The following is a 25,411-nucleotide window of genomic DNA, read 5'->3' as shown; positions in this document are numbered from 1 at the left end:
GTACATTATTCAACCAAATCCCGAACGACCTACTTTTATGAAAGGACACCCACAAGAAGAGTGCACCGTGTACCTTCAACTCCTGGTAAACCCACCTCATCATCAGGATTCAATTGTACAGTCTCAAAAGTGCCTGTCCCTCTGCCCCTTTTCCTACAGCTAACAAATGCAGCACCAGCTGTTTTCATTGCTCTCCCCCCCTCTCGATCTTCTTTGATGGGTCCTTCAGTTTCAACAGCGCATGACCCTACGTAGGAATTTTCGCGTGTTTTTTGAACGTCAAAATTTGCTACAAAATCATGACTGCTCAACTGGAGTCCAAAATATCTAACACTCAGCACAATAACACTGAATGTCCACCAAATAACCTTTATCCGACACCACCATTCCCCATCACCACAAATGAAAATCTAAAGACAAAAATAATTTTAATAATCGAAACTTTAACTATTCATATTTATTTCAATTTACGTCATTTTTTAATTCTTTAAATACTGTTTCAATTGCTTATGTAATTATCAAAGGAAAATTCAAAATCAAATTACTATGAACCAGAACATTATGACCTCCTACTTGGGTCACCTTTTGCCATGATAACCCCATGAAACCCGACGTGGCAATGACTTCACTAAAACGTGGAAGTTGTTCTCAGGTATCCAGGACAGAAGGATGTCCCGAAGGTCAGCAACAGAGCGAGGCATTGGCATGAACTGGCAAAAGCTCCGTTCCACAGTATCCCATAAATGTTAGATGGGATTGATATCGAAGCAATGAGCTCTGTGTAGTGGCATTGCCAAGCATGAAAAGAATTCTGGGCTAACTGCACTGATAAAAATCACACATAGGTTTCAAAGATTTATTCTCGGTACTTCTGTGCAGTACTCCTATCAAAAAATAAAGAGGGGTGTAGCCATTAATCATCATTCTGCCCCACAAAAGAACACCGCTTCTACTGCAAATGTCTCTTTCTCTGATGTTGGAGGGATGGTACCACATTCTTCATCTCCAGATGAAAAAAGCTAGTCTGTTTCTAGACTAATGGACTCATCAGAGAACAAAACTGTACCCCATTTATCAGGGCTCCAAGTCACATGTTCATGGGGCCAGTTTCAATGAACTCTGCAGTGGTTTGGGGTTAATGGGACATAAACCACTGTCTTCCTTGCATAGTCACTTGAATTGAGCCCTTTAACAGTCCTTTTGGAAATGTTTTCACATGGGGCTGCAGCAACCTCAAGAGACAGTTCGTGAGATGAAATCGTAGGATTCTGTCTTGCGATTAGAGCCAGATAGTGATCTCCTCTGGTTGACATAGACCTTGGGAGACCTCACCCAGCTCTTTTTGTATTGGTTCCTGTCTCTTGAAACTGCTTCCATAGTGTCGAAACAACACTGCGTGACACACTAAGCCAATGTGCCACTTCAACTATTTGGTTTCAAGTTGTCCAATGGCCCGCCATCTGAAAGAATCATCTAAACGATGATGACTTGCCATTGTGATTACTGGATATGTGGCTGTCCCAATAAGCAAGCCAAAAATGGGAATGATGTGCCGTGGTTGCAACCCGTGTTTTTATAGGCATAATAATTTGCATAATGTGCAACTCTATAAGGTGGTAGATCGATTTCTATTGGATACATGGAATATGCATGCAATGATGCCTTTTATATCAAATATTCGCCTTTGGTAACTCTGTTTACAATAAAATATTCACAAAAAAACCTTTTGTTCTGATAGTTTTATCGAGCAGCGCATTTCTCTATATTCAGAAGTAAGAGATTACCTCAGGAGTTATTGTGTAACTAAAAGAATTTACAATCTTACATGGGTCTTAAAAGTAACCATTTTTCGCTAATCTATGTGAATGCTTCGATTCTTGGCAACTACATATAAAATTTATCTAAAACTGTAAATAGAATCTTTCCTACACAGATATACATGCTGTATAGAACTTTATATCATTAGCATACATCAATATATGACCATTCTTAGGTATGAAAACAAAATGCAAATCATTGGCATATAAAAACGATTGTGTTTAGCAACTAAGCAACAAATTTCGAATACAATAATGGTAAAAATTTTACCATTATTGTATTCGAAATATCCTTTTGTGTATCAGTGTACTTTCAACAAATTTCATTGATTGTACACCCACCTTCCAAAAAACAATTTAATACGCTGTGTGCAAATATAAGTTGTCACCAATTAAGGTTTCTAATGTTCTGGCCAGTGAGTTTATTAAATATTTTGTAAACATTTTTATTTTACCACTACAACACTGAACATGTGCGTTTTGACTTGGGGAACATGTTTATGTTAAGGAAAGTCCTTTAGAGTACCGCCAAATCGGAAGCCGATATTCACTAACTGTCCAAAAATTTAATTTTAACTACAGTTTGTAGTTATTTTCAAACTCTAAAACAATTAATAAATTAACATAAACAACAAACAAATTTGAAGCCAATGGGTAAAAAAGAGAGCTAGACCACTTAGCCCCGCAGCAGGAAATGGCTCTTCATGCCATTCAACCCTGGGTTACCGTTCCTGCTGCGGGGAGGCGGGCCACTACTATCTAGAAGCTCTCTGTTTCTTCTAAAAAATTCATAAAAATCCCGAAAACAATTGTGATTATAAAACAATTCTTGTAGAGTATGCTGATCCAACAAGACCGTCTCCCTCTCAAGTAAGGATCTTAGATCTAGATAATAAAGATACTTGAGTGTGACATGAATAGAAATCTCCATAGAAACACAAACCTGAACCCATAAGTTTAAACTGGCTCAATCTATACATTAGACCACGTCCAGTGAGCAGGAAACAAGCAATAAGACAGAATTGCAGCCAAATCTTCGCCCTGAAGTTTAGTGTGGTAACTAATGGCCAATGGATGGAAGACAGAAGTCTCCCTCTCCTTCTCAGAATGGTTCTATCTTTCTTGCCATTTCCCAACCACTCCATTATTTATTCTTTTCCTTTCCACAACTGACTGCTGCCCATCGAACACTGTCCCACCTCCTAGGCATGATCGAATATCGAAAATTTCCATTGGAACACCTCTGCTTAAATATTACATCAAACCAGAACGGATTACCAAAATAATTCGGCCAACATGAAACAACTTAATTTGCCATTAAATAGAGCTCTTCCTGGTACAAATGAGCCGGCAATGCCATTTGTTTTTGTAAGGGACGAAGCATTTGAACTGACTGAAAATTCAATACCACTATACCCATCAAAATTTTTTGAGAAGAAGGGATATCCTCCATGAATATTCGAGGATGACTAAGGTCAGTACAAGGTGTGTCCCCAAATTTCTGAACCCTGTGCAGAAGCAGTTCAGAGTACGGTGTCGTGAGGAGAATTGAGAGCTTTATAGAAGGGATCCTGAAACTTTCATCTCCAGAATTTTTACAGGTGATTAAACATGGGTTCAGCACTGCACTCCTGAGACCAAACAAGAATCAACAGAACGGAAACACAAGGATTCTCTCCCACCAAAAAATTTCGGACACAACTTTCAGCACGCAAGAGTATGTCCACCATTTTTTGTGATGCTGAGGGAATTTTGTACATTCACTACTTGTAACGCAAGCAGACAGTCACTGGGGAGTTATATGCATTCCTACTGTACAACCTAAGGGATGCCATAAAGGAAAATGCCATAGAAAAACTTTCCAGAGGTGTGCTGCTTCTTCGCGACAACGCAGTGGTCACATGATGTGTGCTGCTGCTTTGAGAGACTGTGGCTATACAGAATTTAGCCGTCCACCTTATTGTGCGGATCTGGCCCCCAGTAACTGTTTCCTGTTTCGACAAAACGGATCAACCACTAGGTTTAACTACTTTAAAATCTTCCTAAAATCCAGAAATTTTAAAATCTGGCACTTGTTAATTCTCGATCTTGCCACTTTCCATTTAATGTACAGTATTTTCTGTCTGCTTTGAGCCTACCTTATTATAAGGTTTGACTCTTATAATACAGACTTTGTAAAATAATCATACAAAACTTCATGAGAGACAATTATTTTTAATTTATTAATCAATATATAGGAGTTTACTTACACATATTTTTGTTCCTAATATAATTAAATGTTAGGGTTAATTTTTGTTTTTTTATTCTGGTTTGAATTTTCGCGTGTTTTTTGAACGTCCTTTTTTTTTTGAGCGTGATTTTTTTTAATGTTCGTTTCATAGAAAAAAGTTCACATAAAATATATCTGAGCACAAGAATATAGTTCAGTGATTCGCCTTGACACGAGTTGCTCTAGTATTGCACTACTTTCAACCAGAAAGGTTAACTGGTCATTTGCTTAGGACAGCGGCTCCCAAATTACCGAGATCTGCAGACTCCTACATATACACTGCCCTACCATTAAAATCCGGACACCTGCCTTTAGACAAAAAAAAAGAGCTTTTATTGTGACATTTAATATTTTGTGCTGAAACCTTTTGCTTTTATGATGGCCTTCAATCTTCTCGGAATACTCTCAACCAGCTTTTCAAAAATGTCAGGCGATATGTTCCTCCACGCAGCCACCAGTTCGGCCTTGTTCTTTGGGCGTGCACGTACCCGACGATCAGATCAGCACTCTGGGCTGGCCAATCCAACTTTTACACACCCATGTCCTTAAACCGACCCAAGTAGTATGGCACGGCGCGTTGTCTTGCTGATACAGGTACGGGCCTTCCCCGACGTATTGCCATAATGTCAGAAGTGCATAATTGTCCAGGATGTCCTGCTATTGCACAGCAGTCATGGTTTTGTCGATAACGACTAATGGGCTCAAGACAAACCATGAAAGGAGCCCCATACCATGACATTGCCTCCACCAAACTTCATTGTTGGTTAGGATACAATCAGGAAAGAACTGGTTCCCTGGCATACGCTGCATCCAGGAACGGCCATCAGACTGCGAACCTCGACTCGTCTGTCCATAGGACTATTTTCCACTGCTCTGCAGTCCAGGATTCGCGCTCTTTACACCATGTTAATCGGCGTCTAGCATTTGTTGAGGTGATCAATTCTGTGAACGTGTCATCTTGCATGCCCACTTTTGCAATTGTCAGTTCGAAGCCCAGTGTGCATATTTATAGCAGGTTCTGTGAAGTGTTGTATTCATAGGACCTGTTTCTCCATCCATGGAAGGTATCTGGATATTAATGGTAGGGCAGTGTATATAAACACATATTACTTGATATCTCTTCTGAACGTTTCTTGGACCCAGTTTGGAAAATACTGGTTTAGAAGATGAGATTGCTCATCGATGTGAACTGAACGCGAAATCAGTTTTCAAAACTGTAATATAGCTAAATTATCGTTTGAAAGTAGTGCAATGCTAGGGCAACTCATGACAAAGGTAAGTTTGTTTGACCTTTCTACATTCCACGATGTGTATCTGGCTCTGTCAGATTGCTTACGAAGTGAAAATTTTTGTACATATACAGTTATTGAAAATAATTATTTGATTATTTACAGTGTACTATCGCAATCATTCTCACTTTCACAATTTTATCCTGAAGTGGAAGCCCTTCAGACACACATTCTTATTTCGATGTCGCCAACTAATACCTCATACCTTCCACCCCGTCCAAGTAATATTCTCAATCTTAATATCGATATTTTCTTCATCATGCGATGAGTAACAATCTCAAAAAAAAAAAAAAAAAAAAAAAGAAAGAGAGAGAGAGAGAGAACACAAGTACCTATCATAACTAGCAATGGTGTCAAATATGATATCGATGACAAAAGTCAATCCACAAGAATTAGCAAATTGGGTGCATGCAGCACAATAAAGTTTTCTTAAAATTTCTTTTCTTAAATCACATTGTATATTGTTTTTGCCTTGCATATGCGAGTGAGGATTTAATGAATCACAATAACACGTCCTTTATTCACAAGAAAAGATCAAAAACCGATCTTCTTCGAAAAACCAGGTCTTTCAAGAAATGTAGAATCAGCAATATGCTTTCGATGGTGCTAAAGATGATGTTTTGTACTGATGTTTAGTTTAGGAAGCAATTGAGTTTTGTGTTTATTTTATACGCAATAAAATATACGAGGTGTGGAAATAAAGTTCCAGGATTGGTGCAATAAAAAGAACACAAAGTGAAGGAGCTCAAAAATGGTTTTATTTTTATTCAAAGTATTCACCTGATTGAATGCACTTATTGCACCATTATAAAGGTTGCTGAAGAATCAGCGATGACTTACAAAGAGATGATATTCAATTCGGCCGTTACGGTTTTCTTTTTGTCTTCAACATCTTGAAATCTTTGTCCTTTATGAGGGCAGTTTTCACCTTGGGAAAGAAGAAGTCCGCTGGTGGTGGATTGGGAAAGTAGGATGGATGGTTGAAGCGTACAAGCAAATGTTTCGTCAGAAATGTTTTCATTGGTAGCACAGTTTCTATAATCGCCATCCTCTCAACATCGGGTTGAAAAGACCTGAGTTCGAGTCTCGTCGAATCACTAGATTAACACTGAAATCTGTAAGTGATACAAGATGGGAGAGTAGAATAAAAGCAGTGTGACCTCTAAGATCGCAATTAAGTGAAGGCTTGAAAGGTTTAAATGACATCATAGATGATAATTCCAGAGACATGAAAACAAAACATACAGCTCAATGTTTGTTAGATCAGGTTGCGTCTTTCAAGTTAATTTGCTCGGTCGATATATGGAACGATATTCTTGTTGTAAGTAAAATATTGCAGTGCCCTCAATCTAACGTAAATGAATCTCTTAATGTGTTGAATGAGCTTGTTGAATTTCTAAGTGCAGCCAGATCTAATGAGGCATTTAATAAATATACTAGGGTTGCAAAAGTTTTAGCTGAAGAAGTAAATGTGTTAGCAAAATTTTCAGTTGTAAGAAGTAGAACTAAAGTTCGCCATTTTGATTATGAAAGTCCCGATGAATAAATCATAAATTCAAAAGAATTGTTTAGAATACAATTTTATCTAACAATTGTTGATACAGCCTTAAATTCCATTCAGGAATGGTTTGAAAATCTAAATGAATGTAATAGCGTATTTAAATTTCTTTGTGAATTTGGAGAAATGACTGAAGAGTCATTACTCCAAATTCACTGATGGTCTTTGATGTTCTTCAGCTCTTCAATGAGCTGATAAATATAGAATTTTGAGCAGTAGAATTGCAGACCCATTAAAATAACTTGACATTATATTACAAAAAATAACTTGATTCATCATTTCCTAATCTGTTTATAGCTTTGTGAATTTTTCCGACATTACCAGTTGGTGTAGCATCAAGTGAAAGAAGTTTTTCGAAACTCAAACTTATAAAAACATATTTAAGAACGTCAATGACTCAAGAAAGGTTTAATGATCTAGGACTGTTAGCTGTAGAAAAGGAATTGTGCGAAAGTTTAGAATTATCAGATGTTATTGATGAATTGGCAAATAAGAAAGCAAGAAGAGTGCAGTTCTCACTTTATAGGTACATTTTGTTACTTCTGTTTTATATATCTTCTACATTTTTAATTTGAATAAAATTAAAATAAATATATCAAATATTTTTTTACCTCTGTCAACTGTATGGAACTGTCATAAAAACGTACTCGTAGGCTCCCATGGGTTGGGAATCTACACGCGATACGCATGGCAATACTTCGGGGAAGGCCCATACCTGTATTTGCAAGACAACGCGCCATGCCATACTGCTTGGGTTTGAGGACATGGGTGTGGAAAAGTTGGATTGGCCAGCCTAGAGTGCTGATCTGAACCCTATCGAGCATAATTGGGATGTATTGGATCGTCGGGTACACGCACGTCGAGATTGCCCAAAGAACAAGGCTGAACTGGTGGCTGCGTTAAAGAGTGGCCGAATGGAGGAATATATCACCTGACATTTATAAAAAGTCACCATAAACAATTTTAACAATAAACACCATAAACAATGATAAGCCTCAATGGTTGAGAGTATGTTGCGAAGATTGAAGACCGTCATAAAAGAAAAAGGTTTCAGCCCAAACTATTAAATGACACAATGAAAGATCTTTTTTTTTTTTGTCTAAAGGCAGGCGTCCGGATATTAAACCCATTTATTGCCTGGTAGGACAGTGTATATTTTTTTCCTTTTTTTTAAAACCAAATTCACCTTTCGAAACCGGGTGTATCTAGTTTGGAAAGTTCGGTACTTAAGAATATCGTCAAACAGCCAGTAAAAATACCGATAAGGTACATTAACCCATAGATTGGGCAGCAATCCGCTAACTGTTTTCACTAAGTCTTAATAGAGTTCTGTAGAAGAATTCTGTAATTCCATTGCTTGTAAGAATCCTTTGCATTCCATTGTACTTTACAGATTTCGTCCTGAATAAAACAGATAATGAAACAAATCTGTACAATTTTCAAAGGTGAAAGTCTTCTGAATTATTTATTAAAAAAATCATTTCAACAACTAGTACATAGTTATTTTCTCGAATCTATCTTTAATTTCAGAAAAAGCTGGAAATGATTGGGTAGTTAACAGAAACGAGTAAAGTTCAATTTGTTTATAGAATAGAAGAAAAGTAGTGTTTAGAATGTTCAGTCTATCCGTCGTTAGAACAGAAATCAAATATCAGTTGACAGTTTAACTGAATCTTTTGATCATATCGTTTATCCAGATAACTTTGGTAGCAATTCGAGTAAAGATTGTTGGAGAAACCGCACATAGACCGCCCAGGTAGTTAGTATCAGCCCCGAAACTTACGGCTCCTTGCAAAACCCATTTATTGCCTTCTTTACATACGAGAGGACCTCCACTATCACCCTGCAAAAAAATAAAAAAAGGTAACGTTATTTTAGCAAGTGAATTCCTCTCTCCAAAAAATAAACAAAAGAAACTTGCATCAAATATAAACTTAATTATAATAAAATAAGAATATTGCCCTTCGTGAATTGGGGATACATTCGCATGTCCCCAGTAAATAGGGACATCCCCTGAAGCCAAGGATGGTTTCATAATTATTGCTGCCTTTCTTAACATGATTGGATAGATCCTATACACTCCAGGTTGCCTTTTTCATGATAAGCTTCAATTTCTCTTCCACTTTCTTCTTAGTTATCACAATTTATTTTAGGTTTCTTAGATTTTGATAAACTTCTGGCATTCCCCTTCCTAAAGAAATTTTCATGCATGAATGAAGATGCAAAGTAGCTATTCATTTTGTCAGCAACCTAAGCAGCGTAATCAACAGTTAACCCATTAACTTCAAAAGGGCCCAATGTGTTTCAACCCCTTCCTTCTACAGTTAATATAAGCAAAAAAGTCTTTGTTGCTTTTCTTTGCATTTTTTGACAGAGACTTCTCATAATCTGCCTTAGCTAGCTTAACCTTTGTGACTTTATTACATACTAGTTTATATCTACCATAGGCTTCCGTGTCGTCTGATAATTTATATGCATCCCATGCATCTTTCTTCTCGCCACGAGCCTCATTAGTTTATTTGACAACCATATAGGCCTAAACTGTGAACGATATTCCTTAATTGGTATTAAAAGCCTAGCTTTCAAGATTACTTCCTTTAGTGATTCCCTTTTATAATTTACTACTGGTGACGTCATCAGTTGGTCCCACTGTATAAAATTTAAAAACTGTTTCAGACCACCAGAGTCATCTTTACGAAAACAAAAATCCTTCCCTTTCCCCTGATGGTAGTTATATCTTTGAGTAAATCCAACATCAGCACACTGTGATCACTCCACCTAATGGGTCCTTTCTCTACAGATTCTTAATGCATGAAGAATCACTGGTGATAATCAGATCAACAGTATTACTCAGTCAAACACGTTGCTGCAGAAAACAATCATTCAATAAATCCACAAATGTCTTACTAGTGTGCGAATGACCAACCCACAAGTTCCAGTCAATATCTGGGAAGTTAAAATCCCCATTATAAGACATTCTGATTTACTGGCCCACTCTATTTCTCTGTTCAGTTGTTCGTTGTACTCATCAGAGTCATCAGGCCTATAACCCACTCCTACTCTGAATTTCGTTTTCCCAGTGCATATAACACCAAACTGACTCAACACTGCGCTGTCCACCATCTCGACTGGATACACTGCTTAGATTTTATGTGCTTCTTAACTAAAAGCATAACCCCCTTCAATCCTGTCTGTCCTTTCTGTATACATTGAATTCCCCATATTCAAAATCTACATCCCTTAAACCTGAGTGGCCCAACAGGTCTGATTTCCCAACAATGTCTGCATTTGATATCTTGTCCAGTACTTCAAATTCACTTACAGCGCCCCTAGAATTGTGCATGCAAGTATACATGCACATATTCTTACTCTTAGTTAACCTTACACATCCTCTATATTCACTTGTTCCATTATGACCAACAGCAGGTCCTGAAATCCCCGACCCCTTGATTTCAGGCTGCTGCATTTTCCAATAGAAGCGCAAGGATCACCTTCCCCTCTGCCTGTGGCTCTACTTAATTTATTACTCTGTGTATCCCCCAAATTATTATTTTTATCATTTATTCGTTTATAATTAATAAATGAAATTTTGTTTTCATACAACCCTGAGAGGACAAGGCCAATTGTTGAATTTGGTTTCCCTAAAAACAAAGTTCGTACAGCTCTGGTTTTATGAGACCGAACCTTTTTCTTTTTTCTTTTTTTTTCTCTTTGCTGGACGAGTGAACCTGTTGGTAAAACTGACAGATTGGAAATACAAGAAGTTCACAAAACGTTATCATACTAGAGGGCATTAAATGCTTTCTACGCTGCGATCAACGATCTTAGGTCGAACATCTCCAACCTCAATAAGACAGTCAGATTAGAACGTTGGCTAAGGACAAGTGGTTTCACAAGACTTCTTTCGATTGTTCCAGAGTCTACGAACAATGGATGTTTGGCGTTGTGTTCGTTGGTTATGTGGGACTCTTCAGTCCTCGTCTTAATTTATAGAAACCAAGTTCATCCATCACCCCGTGGACAGTGAACGCACTCGTAGAAAGTCCTATTGACACGGCAGCTCCGATGTCAGATTTTCAGAGATATCTTCCATTCCCCTCATGGTTTAAAAATTAACGGTTTTCCGTTAATTTTCGATCCCATGACAATGGTTTTGGAATTTGTCCCTCTTTTCGCGTCTGAGCTCAAATCCCAAGAAAGACTAGCTATTTCTAAAGTCCTCCTGTTGGTTGGCAGTTGTAAGGTTTTTGTACGATGAATTCTGTGGTCGATTTGCTATTTGCTGGACAAAAATTCGAGTTTTCGGGAGAGAAAAACCATGCTACCCTCCCCTGAGACCAAATAACTCAGTCACATTGTGGAAGGTTTATAAACTCCTCGCATCATTGACGATATTCGAACTCAGGTCTTTTCCACCCGGTGTAGGGAGGACGGTGTTATACCAACTTTGGTACCCAAGAGGGCTCTTCATTCGGGGCTATATTTAACCGATCTCAGGAGGAGGGATGAGTTTCTTCCGTGAGTTATTTCGGTTTTAACACGAAATCAACACTTCTACAGGCATAATACACAACAATCCAATATGAACGAAGTTGCTGATAGGCCTAAAAAACTTTCGAAATTTGGCCTACTGATTGTGATTCTATTGCTGTTCTTCCACCTTTATTAAAACAATGACGAATATGGACTCAAATTATTCAAACGGGGATTCAAAAAATATTTAAAAGATTCTAGGTATCCAGGAATTTCTGATGAGAGCCGACTATCGTGTCTTTTCAGAACTCCTGAGCCTCTTACCACAACTAATGCTGGATTCTGCTACTATCCTTGGTATTACCTTGACTCTTTTACTGGTTTCTTACCTTACTTCCGGTTTGCATTGTTTTACCACATTTACAAGGAGGGAGTCTGAATATTCAGAAAAGAGAGTACATTTATGTCATCATTTATAGTATTCTATAAAAACAGGTAAAATCTGAAATTGTCAGCATTTTTAATGAAACGCACTTCTTATGAAATATACTCACGTGGCATACTCCATATTTATCTTCCAGATTAGCGAGGCAGAGTTGTGTATCCGCATTAAAAGGTGCAGGATCAGTGTGATTGCAGTAATGTTTAGGTTGTATTTTCATAACAACTTGCTTCAAAACGTCAGCTGATCCAGATCCTAAAAAAGAATGGAGCAGTGGTAAACGTCCAATATCCACACCACAAAAATGATTGTCTTTTTACTCTCAAACTACTATTATTTTAATAAAATAAATCTAAAAAAAAAATAGTAATAAATTATCTCCAGATGTAGGTACGGAGTAATTTAATATTCATGGAACCATAAAGTTCTTGCGAGAGAAAAAAATCCATACTTGTTATTTAATTTATCAAAGTAATTGTGCACACGCTGACCAAAAAAAAAAAAAAAATACAAACACTCGTATTAAGATAGTCGCAGACAGACAGAAATACATGATACCGATGCAAATAATTGCCAATGACCTCAAACGGATACAAAGAAAACTGTGACGTGTAGTGATGACATATTGCCTCGTTGAATATAAAGACTACACAGGCTGTTCGACTGCAGAATCCGAAGCCAGAATGTGAAAAACGCCTGATCTCTTAGACTGCGAAAAAGGTCTTATTGTGGACGCAAGTTTAACAGAAGCGAAGATTCAAGAAACGAAGGTATAACTGCTTTCTCAAAAGTATCCATCTCAGAGGTTTTTAATGACTGGAAAGCAAGCGGTTCTTCCACATCTCAAAGGCGTAAGTGTGGTACTCCAAGCCGTCGTACTCTGAGGAGGACTGTACGGAAAAATAGGATATCCAGTGTGCAGCAAATAACATCTGAATTCAACCAAGCCCAGAACTGCCGTATTTCAACCCGTACTATGCGCAGGGAATTGAAGAGATTAGGTATTGGCAGTCGCCTGCCAATTCGAAAACAACTTGTTTCAGACAAAAACAGAAATATTCGCTTCCAGTGGTGGTGCCGAGAATGTCGTGATTGGACGGTGGAACATTGGAAGAAAGTCATATGGTCAGATGAATCATGGTGAACTTTGTTTTGGGCTGATGGTTGGTAGGCAGAGAATGTGGCGAGAAACTCACGAAGCGATGGACTTTGCTTGTCTTGTTAAGACAACTCAAACATCTGGAGATGGAACCTAGTTTGGGGAATATTTTGTTGTCACAGATTGGGTCCGTTGATACCGATGGAAGGTCGAATATCATCCAGGGAGTACCTGAATTTTGTATACTGCACCATGTAATGTTACTCTTTTAACTTGAAGGTGATGGCCAATTTATGGACGACAATTCAACAGCGCATCATGCCAGAATCTTGCAAAAGTGGTTCGCAGAACATGACACGATTTTCCACCATTTTCCCCGATCCCTACATTCACCTGATCTCAATCCTATTGAGAATGTGCGAAATATGCTGGAGAGCGCCATTCGATAACGAAGTCCTTCAACTTTGTTGTAGCCACACGATATTTTTCTGGGAGAATGGTTACAATTTTATCAAAACGCACTAAAACACCTTAATAAATGCCGCACGGTACACTTGCTGTTATTCGAAGCAAAGGCGGTCTGAATACTGAATAAAGGTTCATATTTTTTTGGCCAGTGTTGTATGTCGTCCTCTTTATTAAATAAGTTTGGAATAACCAAAACTCAACAGTTCATCTTGCAAAGTTTCTCTGGAATGGAAAACACCTCCTGTTGTATTGACGTTTTGAAATCATCAGCTGTGAGAGAATTAGTTCTGACCAATTCAAATGTGCCCATAGAAAGTAGTGTATTTAAATTAACAGACAGAAGTGACCAAGCCTAAAATCTCCATCATGAAAATCTGCCTATGAGTCCTTGTACCATCGTGCTGGAATCGGGTTTTAGTAATATCAAGTCTGCAATCCATGCAAGAAGGAATTGTGCAAAACACTAATATAAACTTCAGAAGTTACTTTACCTTAATACATGACGTAAACTTTCAGAACTAAATTTAATAAAAAAAAAACCCCTAGAGGATAATGAGTTTCATTAAGAAACCACACTAAGTGCACAAGAAAACTCCACTCACCTCTTGTCATTCCCCATCCTGTAGAAACACACTTTGTACCCGGTTGAAGAACACTTCCATAAGTTGGGAGACATGCTGGCTTCACGTACTCGGTGAATTTTACTGGTGCATTCAATTTCATAAGAGTTATATCATTAAGCATATCAGTTCTACCCTGCGTTTGAAAAAGTAGGAGAGAACGAACAAAATGACGTTTAAAAAATTGCATCTTAAGTAAAAACATTAGATATTATTGTTAGAAATGAATCATAAAGAGATACAGCATTAGAATTAAATTAATCAGTATATTACATTCTAGATAATGATTGGTCATTTTGGCCTCCCATTACAAATTTAAATTCGAAATGCTACGAGACGATATCTTGCACAAAATTCGTTTCATCCGTGTCGTGAAAGAACGGGTTTTAAGAGTATTTCTTTATCAGTTCAATGGCTATAGTAGTACGGTCAATGTATTTGCATTTCTTCAGATGGATCTTGTTGTCCAGTGCCCTGACCCCAGCATCGTTTTAAAAAATATAAGGTACAATCAACTGTTGAGATCAATGCTCAACAAACGAACAGTTGCTGTTAAACAAGAATTCGATAACCCACGATACATCAAGACTTAGTGGCAACTACCATGCCACCGCGAGGGTGGAGGGGAAGGACCGACGGGTGGTTTGAATTTTGATTTTGCGTTGTAACAAACATCAAGACATTTCTCTTTATACAAATACGAAACATGTAGCACTGGTTTCTGTTTCTTCCAACGAATAGGGCCGTTTAGAGGCAGAAACAACGAATCTCCACTCCAGAACGAATTTGAGGAACGTTTTAAGCTAAAATTGTACTCACATCACCTTCTACATAATTGGGATAGACGATAATTCTTTCAACCCGACGAATTTGTTCTGATGCTTCGGTAATAAATTTTTGGTGATTTCCTAAATGGATGCGCCACTGACTGGGATGTCGTAGCCTAAAAAAAAAAATAAATAATAATAGTAATAAATTAATTAACTAATAAATTAGTTTATTAATATTATAATAGTTTTCCCGATAGATTGCAGAAATATATCAAAGATGAATGAACTTAAAAATTTAGTAATTTTTTTAATACTAAACTAGATTAAAAAATATATTCAATCGACCGTTAATTTATACAGTCCAGTGTTTCCCAATTGGTGGAATATTTGTTTTTGTAATTGCCATGGATTATTGGTTGAAAATGGGTAGTTTTATGAAGTCAGATGTTGAAATACAAATTAAGAATTTGGCGAACAGACGTGTTTAGAGCCATTTCAACACGGAAACCTGGAAGTGACTGCTTCTGGGCACCAGCTCTTGAGAATGGCAAATTATTGGGACCTTCTTTATGTGAGAAGATGACGTTTTCCTGTTTGTAACAGGGCTCTTAAAAGGTCTGACACGGCCCTCTTGTAGGTATTACAAATTTGTAAATAGATGATCTCAATCAAATATGTTTGCAATCGTTCATGCTTAATTCATAGAGAGGAGTTCAATGTTATCCAGAAATAACTGATAGAACTCAAAAACCAACAATTCAGAACAAAAATAAATAAGTTTTTTTTTAAATGATAAAGGTCGCTGGTAGGGTACAGGTGCTCCACCCTCAGAGCAAGTTGTCAAAACATTTAAGTCTGCTTAAACCGAAATAATTAAAATAATCAAACTTACCCTTCGACACAGTGAGCAGCTGTAACAACCCATTGGGCATTGATCAGTGTTCCTCCACACATGTGACCGTTAGGCTGAACAACCGCATTTTGAAGATCAGCTTGCCAGGGCCAGCTGCCAAATACAGCTTCTTCGCCTCCTACAATACGGTCAAAACTAGAGATTTTCGGCTGTATATCTGGAATACCGCATTGCGTTTGGGGCAAGACTACTCCCCCTGTAAAAGTAAACGATTATTAAACACCCTTGAATATGTTTTACTATAAAAACTTACCTACATCAGATTGATTATGAGACAGAATTCAATATTGTGATATTGAATACTGTTTATTGATATGATATTACATTAACCCCTGGCATGGTGCCTTGAAGGGTATTGTAAAGTCCTGGTACCTGCATGTACCGGTGAACCTTAGAATAAAGATTATATTTATCATAACAAACTGAAGACATATAGCTATAGGACAGCATCAGTTATAGATTTGTTCAGAAACATATTACGAGATAATCGATTATCTCGCAATTGAATTAAGATATCAATAGTAGGAATTATAAATTGTGTGTGAGAGATTACCAATAAGGAAAAAGGAAAGGAAGGGTTGTGTTACCAACGTAAAATTATGTATATACAGTACACATGAGGAATATTTGAAAATAGTTGATGAGATGTCAATTGTCGTGTATCATAGTTCCTATATATGTAAACTCAGATTGGTGGAAGTCAACAACAAACAATACACAACAACAATCATTTTAAAGAAAATAAAGAAAAAATAAATAATAATAATAATAAAGGGACAACGACAAATCAGAAGGAATTGCTAGGGAGGACAAAAAAATTTTACGTGTGGCTGTTAGGTTTAAAAGCACATCGGTTATTTAGGCCAAGTTATGCATTATGTCTGTACAAGTGCTCACAAGCCGATTTGCGTATTGTGCAGGCCGAAAAACCCGGTATAATTCACAGGGAACTCTACTCCCTCCCTCCCTCCCTCCGCTTAAGATCGGCTAACTACAGCCCCGATTGAAGTGTACTTTAGAAATTCCTCGTCTATGATGGGACCAGAATCTAGACCTCTCCAAACGAGTGACAGGTGACGAAACCACTACACTGTCACGTATGTTATTTATGGACATGCACAGAGTAATCACTCAATTTTGACCACCAACCTAATACCGTGTTGGGCAACAGTTCGACTAAGACTGCGTATATACTGTCTGTAAACTGCATGTGTTCTGTAGTCGATTTTCTGTTTGCTGGATGAAAAATCCGAGTTCCCGGAGTAGAAACCATGCTGTCCTCGCCTGAGACTAACTAACCCAGCCACGTTGTGAAAAAAGGCCCATAAAAATTCCTCTTGTCATCGACTGGACTGAAACTGAGATCTTTTCCACCGGATGTGGGGAGGATGGCAATTCTACCAACTGTGCTATCCACAAGGGCAGTGGAGTGTGTCATGGCGATCAAAAGAAAACTACCATTTAAGTACAGTTTAACTAACTGTTTTAAGTACCATTGGATGAGATTTAATCTCTGTTGAGATTTTCTTTTTGGAACAGGTATTTTGTTTTGTTTCAAATGCTTATCTATCGCGAAATTGTAGAATTCTAGTATTATTTTTATTTAAATTAAATCACTGTAGCATATTAAGAAACTCGTCTGCATATAACTACGCACAATGAGAGGTGAAAGTGAAACTAAAAAACAAATATAAAATTGTTCGTAAAAGCACAGACGCCATCTAGCGTAGATCGTTAATTTTGCACCAAACCCGATTATCCTATTAGCCATTTTAAAATTGCTATAATTTCCTCAAGAAGTGTTCGTTTCTCTTATAAATAATATAAAATAAAGAAATGAATAATATGAAAAAAACAGAAGTAGGCTGCTTATGGATACAAATTATACTTACTACACCCTGCTTCGTCTGACCCATCACCACAGTCATCATTCCCATTACACCAACTACTCATCGGCACGCACTTTCTATTCCCACACACCCTTTCTCCAAATGGGCACATACCTAAAAATACACATCGTGTAAACTTACTGAAAAGAGAATTATAAGCAATTGAACACACCTAGATCAATTAAGTTTTCAAATTTCAATACACCGAGATTAAGCGTTAAAACATTTTTAACACTTGAGCTTAGAAAAGTTATAACTACAGTAGGGTCCCGATAATCCGATTCTCCTAAACTGAGTATTATTTAGTCTGAGGTAACCCCGACCCCTCCCCCAAAAAGATAGACATAAAGCTCATATATCTATTTAGAATTTATAATATAACTACAATGGTTTGCAAAACGTAAGGACCAAAACTATTTCTAAAGGTTACAACCACAAAATCTTTACTTATGGTACTCTTTACTGATGAGAGTGGATTCAGTCTCAGCAGCGATTCTGGGCGTCAGCTAATTTGCACACGGATTCACCCCGCAAGCATCACTGAAAGGGATCGATATGACTGTGAAGGCACATGGAAGACTGCTGCACAAATTGGAGCAGTGTGGCATTGGAGGCAAATTGCTTCTAGGGATAAAGGGGTGGTTGAGTGGGAGAAGACAGAGAGTGGTAATCAATGGACACTGCTCATCTTGGACTAATGTTATTAGTGGAGTCCCTCGGGGTTCAGTGTTGGGTCCATTGTTGTTTTCTGTATTTATAAATGATTTTGATGATGGTATATCAAGCTTAATGTCCAAGTTTGCAGACGATACAAAGGTTGACAGGGCTGTTAAGGACACTACAGTATGGTGCTGCAACAGGATCTGGAAGGTTGAGCAGATGGGCTGAGAAGTGGCAAATGAAGTTTAACATTGACAAATGTAAAGTACTACATATGGGAAACAGCAACCCCAGAGCAACGTATCAACTCTGTGGTACTACACTGACAGTGGTAGAGAATGAAAAGGACCTGGGGGTAATTGTGAAGGCAGATATGAAGTTTTCTGAGCAGTGCAGACGGGCTGCAAGAGTAGCTCATGGTGTCTTGTCAATGATATACAGTAATTTTTCTAGAACGGATAAGGAGGTGAATATTCCCTTATATAAGGCAATGGTCAGGCCACACCTTGAGTACTGTATACAGGTCTGGAGGCCTCATTTCAAGAAGGATGTAGAGCTGCTGGAACAAGTACAGAGAAGGGCAACAAGATTAGTGAATGGAACAAAGGGTTGCTCTTACGAAGAAAGGCTTAAGTTTTGCAAATTACAGTGGTGTCTGGAAACTAGGCACCTGCGAGGAGATCTGATAGGGGTGTATAAAGCTTTGAATTGTTTGAGCATGCTCAATGCCGATGGGATTCTTTCTCTTGCTCAGAGTAATCACCTGAGAGGGCATAAATTCAAATTGAGGAAAGACAGATGTAGGATAACTGTGCAGAAATTTGCCTTTATCCAGCGGGTAGTTGATTGGCGGAGCAGACTTCCACCCCTTGTTGTGGAAGTTGATAGCCTAAATAAATTTAAGGCTCAGCTGGACAGGTATTTCGAACGAACGGAGGGGTGAAATGGGAGTGTTTTTTTTTTTTTTTTTTTTTTTTTTTTGGCTGATGCTGCATAAGCTTGCTTTCTTGCATCATATACGTCTACTAATGCTAAAGGTGTTCTCGTCTGGGGAGGCGTTATCTTGGATGGACGTACACAACTCCAGATACTGGAAGGCGGTACTGTAACGGGTGCACGCTAATGTACTGAGGTAATCCTTCCCCATGTGCGTCTGTTCCGAGGTGCCATTGGCCGCGAGTTCGTGTTTATGGATGATAACGCCACACCCCATCGCACTGCAGCTGTTGATATGCTTTTGGAATGTGAGGACATTGTTAGTATGGATTGGCCTGCCCGTTATATCGATTTAAATCCCATCGAACACATATGGGACGTCTGGGGAGATGCTTAGCGGCACTTCCACACCCATCAGAAAGTGTACACCAGCTGAAGATGGCGCTGACAGAGGAATGGCCGATGTTACCGCAAGAACTTATCAACAACATTGTTCTAAGTATGGACAGGCGGGACAAAGCCTGCATTTACATTAGGAATGGCCATCTCCTACTGAGTACCACCCTTTGTTCCATCTATGGCAGTGATGCATCTGTATCATGGCAGCCAGTGCTATGTTGCCATTTTTGAATAAAGTCCCTCTGTACCGTTTTGTTTCCGTTGTTGTGTCGGTGTTGTTTCCTTCGTCATTTATGTATCTCACGAGGTTCCTTTGGTATGCTTTTTCCATTTCCAGTCCACTCCTATGAAAAGCTACAGGTGAAAACCTGACTGGTCCTTAAATTTTGCACACCAGTGTAATTAGAACCGAATATCTTTATCCCTTGCAAATTCTTTCCTGAAATCACTCAAAATTTGGTGTTCGATCTGATTTTTCCTTTTTCGGTTAATGCTCAGTCATCCGAAACATACTTCCATTTATTTTTAAATATTTTACATACGAGGGGTTTCCGAAAAGTAAGGTAACACATTTTTTCTCTCGATGATGTTTAATAATATGAAGTTAAAATTACACACCAAGAAATAAGTGAACATGCACTACTTGTCTACAGTCTCCAGTTTTATTGATGCACTTGTCCCAACGATGGATCAGTTTATCAATACCAATACTGAAGAAGTCCGTGCCCACACGCCCACATCGCACAGCCTGATGAACTTCCTCATCGACGGTGAAATGCTTTCCTGAAAGGTGGTTTTTCAGAGGGCCAAACAAATGGAAGTCTGAAGGCGCTAAGTCTGGGCTGTAGGGAGGATGTGGCAGAGTTTCCCAACGATTACGGTGCAACCAATCACGAGTGGTGTGGGCAGTGTGTGGAGTAGCGTAGTCGTGCAACAAAACCACGCTGCTTGTCAATAGTCCTGGTCGTTTTCGTCGAATGTTGGCTTTCAGTTTTTCCAACGTTGTACAGTAAAACTGGGCATTGATTGTTCCTCCCTTCGGCAAGAAATCCACCAACAGAACGCCTTGACCATCCCAGAACACTGTGGCCATGACTTTTCGGACACTGGGAAAAGTTTTGAATTTTTTGCGCACAGGATATTGTGGATGTTTCCACGTCATGGAGTCTTGTTTGCTCTCCAGGTTAAAGTGATGAACCCACGTTTCGTCTGGTGTGACTATGCGAGCAAGAAAATCCTCTCCTTCATCGCTCTATCGCAAAAGGTTCTCCAGACACCTCTCCATGGGTTTTGCTTTGTCCTCCTCCTCTGACAATTGTCGGAGCACCCAGCGGCAGCACCTTTCGAAAGCCAAGGACATCGTGAACAGTCGACTTACGTTCACTATTTGTGCCATTTCAGGCAGTTTCACTCGCCCGTTTTCAAGGACGATGCCCTTAATGCGCGAAATGTTGTCTTCTGTCTTGCTCGATGAAGGCCTGCCTGCCTGCCTGCCCAATGTAGATCTTCAATGTCAACACGGCCCGCTTTAAATCCATTGCATCGAAAACACATTTGCTTCTTTGTCATCACCTTTTCTCCATACCCAGCAACCAGTTCACGGTGAATGTCTCTTGGTGAAGACCTTTTTGTTGCAAAAAGCGAATAACTTCACGAACACCTGCTTTGGACCACACTCGCACGGTAGCCGCCATTTTTTTCAACTGGAATCTTCTGTGAGGGGTACCACACTTCACTGGCGATCTTTTTGAACGTTATTAACGGGTCTATCTGTCCACCGCGTTTCATCTCATTCCCTTTCACCATTATTAACTCCGCTTAGGACCTCTGGTAAAAAAATGCGTTACCTTACTTTTCGGAAACCCCTCGTAGATAACTGGTGATTTTACGAAAAAAAAAACAACTAAAATGTCCGTATTTTTATTGGTTTGATTTTAATGAAATCGCTTGGTGCATCTATTGAGATCCAAACATAAAATTTCCTGAAAATCCATTCGCTGGGAGTTGAGCTATTACATGTGGACGGACAGACACACTGAAAGCTCTTTTTAACTTCTTGAAATGTGTATTCGGTGTCTTTATTCATTTTCTTTTTTTCCAGGATAGATAAACTTAACCACATTTGCAAAACTGGTGTGTACCAGAGTTTTTCGGCTCACGTTTTAAAAATGATTTTTATTTAATTTTCTTATAATTAGAAAGCTTTCTAATTATAAAGCTAAATAATTTTAGTATTTACTGGTTTCCATGATACTAATTTAAAATGAACTGATAAATTACCTGAAGTTTCTTCTAATCGAAGATGAAAACCGCGTCTGTTGATCATGAAATCTGTTTTGAAGAAAATAAAGAGTTTATAACGTATAGATACTACAGGATATGGTATCTCCTTCCCACAGAACGCTCCATGAACTGGGGATTGAGAGTCTTCTCCTTCGTGGATAACTAATATATCATGCTGACAGTTGTCTGCTTCCTCAAGATCAAAAGCCATGAAGGTCACTTTGATTTGCTGTAAATAATAAAAAATGTTTTTTGTAAATCAGTTTCAAAATAAATTGAAGCAGTGGAAGCTGACTATAAAGTGTCTTTGACCTACGGCATTGACAGAATAACATTGAAAAAATAAAAGAAATATTTTTTGTATTCAATATGTTTTAATGCAACAAAATGCAGTGCATAGAGACGGCAAGGAAAGCCCATGGTATTCTTGGCCTCCCCGTGGTATTATGACCTCCCCGTCTGTTGTAGAGACGGGGAGGTCATAATACCACGAGGTACTTTTTATTGCTCTGTAACGTTTCCATGCCACCTTTTTCTGCTCAAGTAATGTGGCAACTTCACTATTCATCCAACTTGGAACCCTTCTGTTGGAGTATTTTTTTAATGGCATATACGCATTCAAGGCATCTGTGATTAATGTTTTAAAAGCGTACCACAGTTCAATTGTATTCATTCTCAGCGCGATATCTGCCCAGTTAATAGAGGCCATGTAGCACCTTAAGGCATCGTAATTTCCTTTTCTGAAATTAAAACCCATTCCTTTGCCTTTTACTTCTGCTACCTCTCTCGTCATCATCCACCGTAGAACTCCGTGATCACTTCCTGCTACTGGTTCCTCTACTGTCAGCCCTGTTATGTCATCTGATTCATGTGTGATGATGAGGTCTAGGATATTCTTTTCTCTAGTACTTTCCCTGACATGTTGATACAAATAACAGTCATCTAGTTGATTTAAAAATTTTGTTCCCCATGTCGAGTTTCCTTCCCATTTACTCCAATCAATTAGAGGCAAATTGAAATCACCCATAATAAGGCATTGACGCTTACTTGCCCATTCCATTTGCATGTAGAGGTTTTTGTCATAATCTTCACAATCACCTGGTCTGTAGATTACTCCTACTCGCATTATACCTTTGTTTCCAACTATCTCACACCATACAGACTCTATACCAGCATGTGAAACGTCTGAATCCGGGAAAGCTATCGTCGCACTCAGGCTGCTTCTAATAAGAAGCATTATCCCACCATCCCTTCTATCTACCCTATCCTTCCTAAATACATTATACAAGCCGTACTGAAACTCATTATCCCCAATTTCCGGGTGGCACCACGTCTCCGTAAGCCCTGTTATGTGCGCGTTACTTGTTTTAACCAGCAGTACGAATTCGCTCATTTTATTGACGAAACTTCTATCACAATAATAAACTCGTACACCAACCGTTTAAATTGAATTAAGAAAATTAAATAGTAGGCTCACGGCACTTCCACACGTGGTTCGACCGGCGCATGGGCGGTACGCCCTTCGTGAACGTGTCATCTACATATCTTTCCTAAGTAGAAGGAGGTCGCCTTTAAATGTGGAGGATATTTGCTCCGGTGTGGAACATTGCCTTTCTAGCACCACTATGGTGTACCAAGGAGTTATGTATAAGTAGATTCATGGCACAGCCATGGGTTCTCCCATTAGCGCCATAGTAGCGAATTTGGCCATGGAGGAACTGGAAAACAGGATCTTCGATGTGTTAGAGTTCCCCATGCGCAAATGGAAAAGATGGAGAAGCAGCGCCAGATCTCCCCAGAGGATGCGGTCATCGTTGACCGGGCGCATGGGTTCTGGAACCGCAAGTGGCTCAAGAGCTTGCGAATCTGTTCATCAGACAATAATACTATTAACAGAGACAGGGGTATGCGTATGCATCCCCTCTTTGAGGCTGTGGTCCTCAGTAGGGATGCACGGTTTTGCTTTCCGGGCTTCCGAGCCACTTCCGGTTCTAATACGTATGAAGGGTGCGCCGGTCGAACCACTTGTGGAAGTGAGCCTGCTATTTAAGAATATGTTGTGTAAGTTTTAAATTACTCTTGAGAAAGGAAGCTGATGTTTCCGAAAGCTACAGTCTAGTTTTAGCGCTTTTATTCTATCATATATTTTAAATGTTTTATATATTTATTTTAATCAATTTGAAGTTTTATATTTATTGTAAATAGATTTTTCGTACTATATTTTATTTTACAGTATTAAAATCAATTTTCTTAATTCAATTTAAACGGTTGGTGTATGAGTTTATTATTGTGATATGAATTTTCCCAACCTCAGAAGCCTATTTCAGGATATAGACTTACTGTTCTTGTATATTTAACAACCCTAACACAACCCTTGAAGATTTTTAGGCTCGCTCCCTGGCATTAGCTACCCGCTCACTTGAAACGTTTCTGCCCCCAGAACATCTAGATAATACGTCCAGTTGGGGTAACAGATAAGAACTCTTGAGGTATGTGCAAGAGTTAGTTTGACCAATATTATCAGATAAACGCGTGTCAGTATTACCCACATCCCCCTAGCAGTTTCCCTGAACCTTTAAGATATCCTAAATAATACTGGCAAAAACTTTTGCACCACCTTTGTTTAAGTGTATCCCGTCTCTACAAAATAAATTCCTTCTACCTACAAGTGTGGGCCAAGCTGATAGAAATTCCCCCCCCCCTAAAGCCTTGCAGAGTCATTTACGTCTTCAGTTAATCCACAAGGATTTTAACATATAATCCCTCCTATCGTGTCTGGGCAGAATTGCAGACACATAGACATTATGGCCTAGCTCGCGGCATTTCCTCAGCATGGTCCTGTATTTTTCCAACAAATTGTCAGATCGTGTACGTTTAATGTCATTAGTCCCCACATGAATAATAATATTCTCGTTACCCCCCTTAAAATCTGACAATCTGTTGGTGACATCTTTAATAGTTGCTCCCGGCAGATATACCCTGGTTGTACTCCACCTATCCTTATTACAAAAAATATTCCCCGTTTCCCTGACAATGGAGTCTCCTAATAAAACAAAGTCCTTTTGAACCAGAGTAGTTTGCACTTGGTTTTTCTGTTTTGAGGCCCGAATCGAGTGTGCATCACTTGGTAGATTGCTGGAGTCTTGAGTCCCTGACGATCTCCCAGATGCTTTATTCTCGAGGGCAAGCACCCGCTTTTTCAGTGAATTGTTCTCAAATTGCTCCATCAGTACACCAAATTGTAATTTAAGATGGGTGCACTCCTTACATCGATCACAAAGAAAAGAATCCCCAGGTGAGCTATGATTACTCACCAGATCGACCAAGGAAAACATTCCACAGGTTCCGCAACGGATTAAATCATGAGTCACCCGTAAATCGCCATCGGCTATTTCCGTGTGAGTCAAAATACCCTGTGATGTGTTTAAGGCAGATCTCGTAACTACCATTATAAAATTAGTTAAATATCAATGAAAATTAACTTTAAAAAATTATATCTATAATATTATAAAAAAATCAAACTGTT

At 38.7% G+C, this 25,411-nt stretch overlaps 1 protein-coding gene across 1 annotated transcript in view; it reads right to left on the bottom strand.

Moving 5' to 3' along the window:
- The window catches only part of LOC150083576 (enteropeptidase-like), a 35,506-nt gene extending 13,396 nt beyond the window's left edge, over positions 1-22,110 (bottom strand). The window contains exons 1-8 of the mRNA XM_090378526.1: positions 21,883-22,110; positions 17,611-17,721; positions 15,698-15,914; positions 14,855-14,978; positions 14,018-14,171; positions 11,961-12,103; positions 8,717-8,776; positions 74-410 (exon numbers count right to left, since the gene is read on the bottom strand). Coding sequence (XP_090234652.1) covers positions 74-410; positions 8,717-8,776; positions 11,961-12,103; positions 14,018-14,171; positions 14,855-14,978; positions 15,698-15,914; positions 17,611-17,721; positions 21,883-22,096 — 1,360 coding nt within the window. The 5' untranslated portion in view covers positions 22,097-22,110. The remainder of the gene's footprint in view (positions 1-73; positions 411-8,716; positions 8,777-11,960; positions 12,104-14,017; positions 14,172-14,854; positions 14,979-15,697; positions 15,915-17,610; positions 17,722-21,882) is intronic.
- Between the last annotated feature and the right edge of the window lie 3,301 nt (positions 22,111-25,411).

This window comes from Mastigoproctus giganteus, chromosome 7, assembly GCF_048544385.1.
Source record: "Mastigoproctus giganteus isolate SK-2022 chromosome 7, ASM4854438v1, whole genome shotgun sequence".
Classification (NCBI taxonomy): domain Eukaryota; kingdom Metazoa; phylum Arthropoda; class Arachnida; order Uropygi; family Thelyphonidae; genus Mastigoproctus; species Mastigoproctus giganteus.
This window is presented reverse-complemented; position numbering and strand designations above follow the sequence as displayed.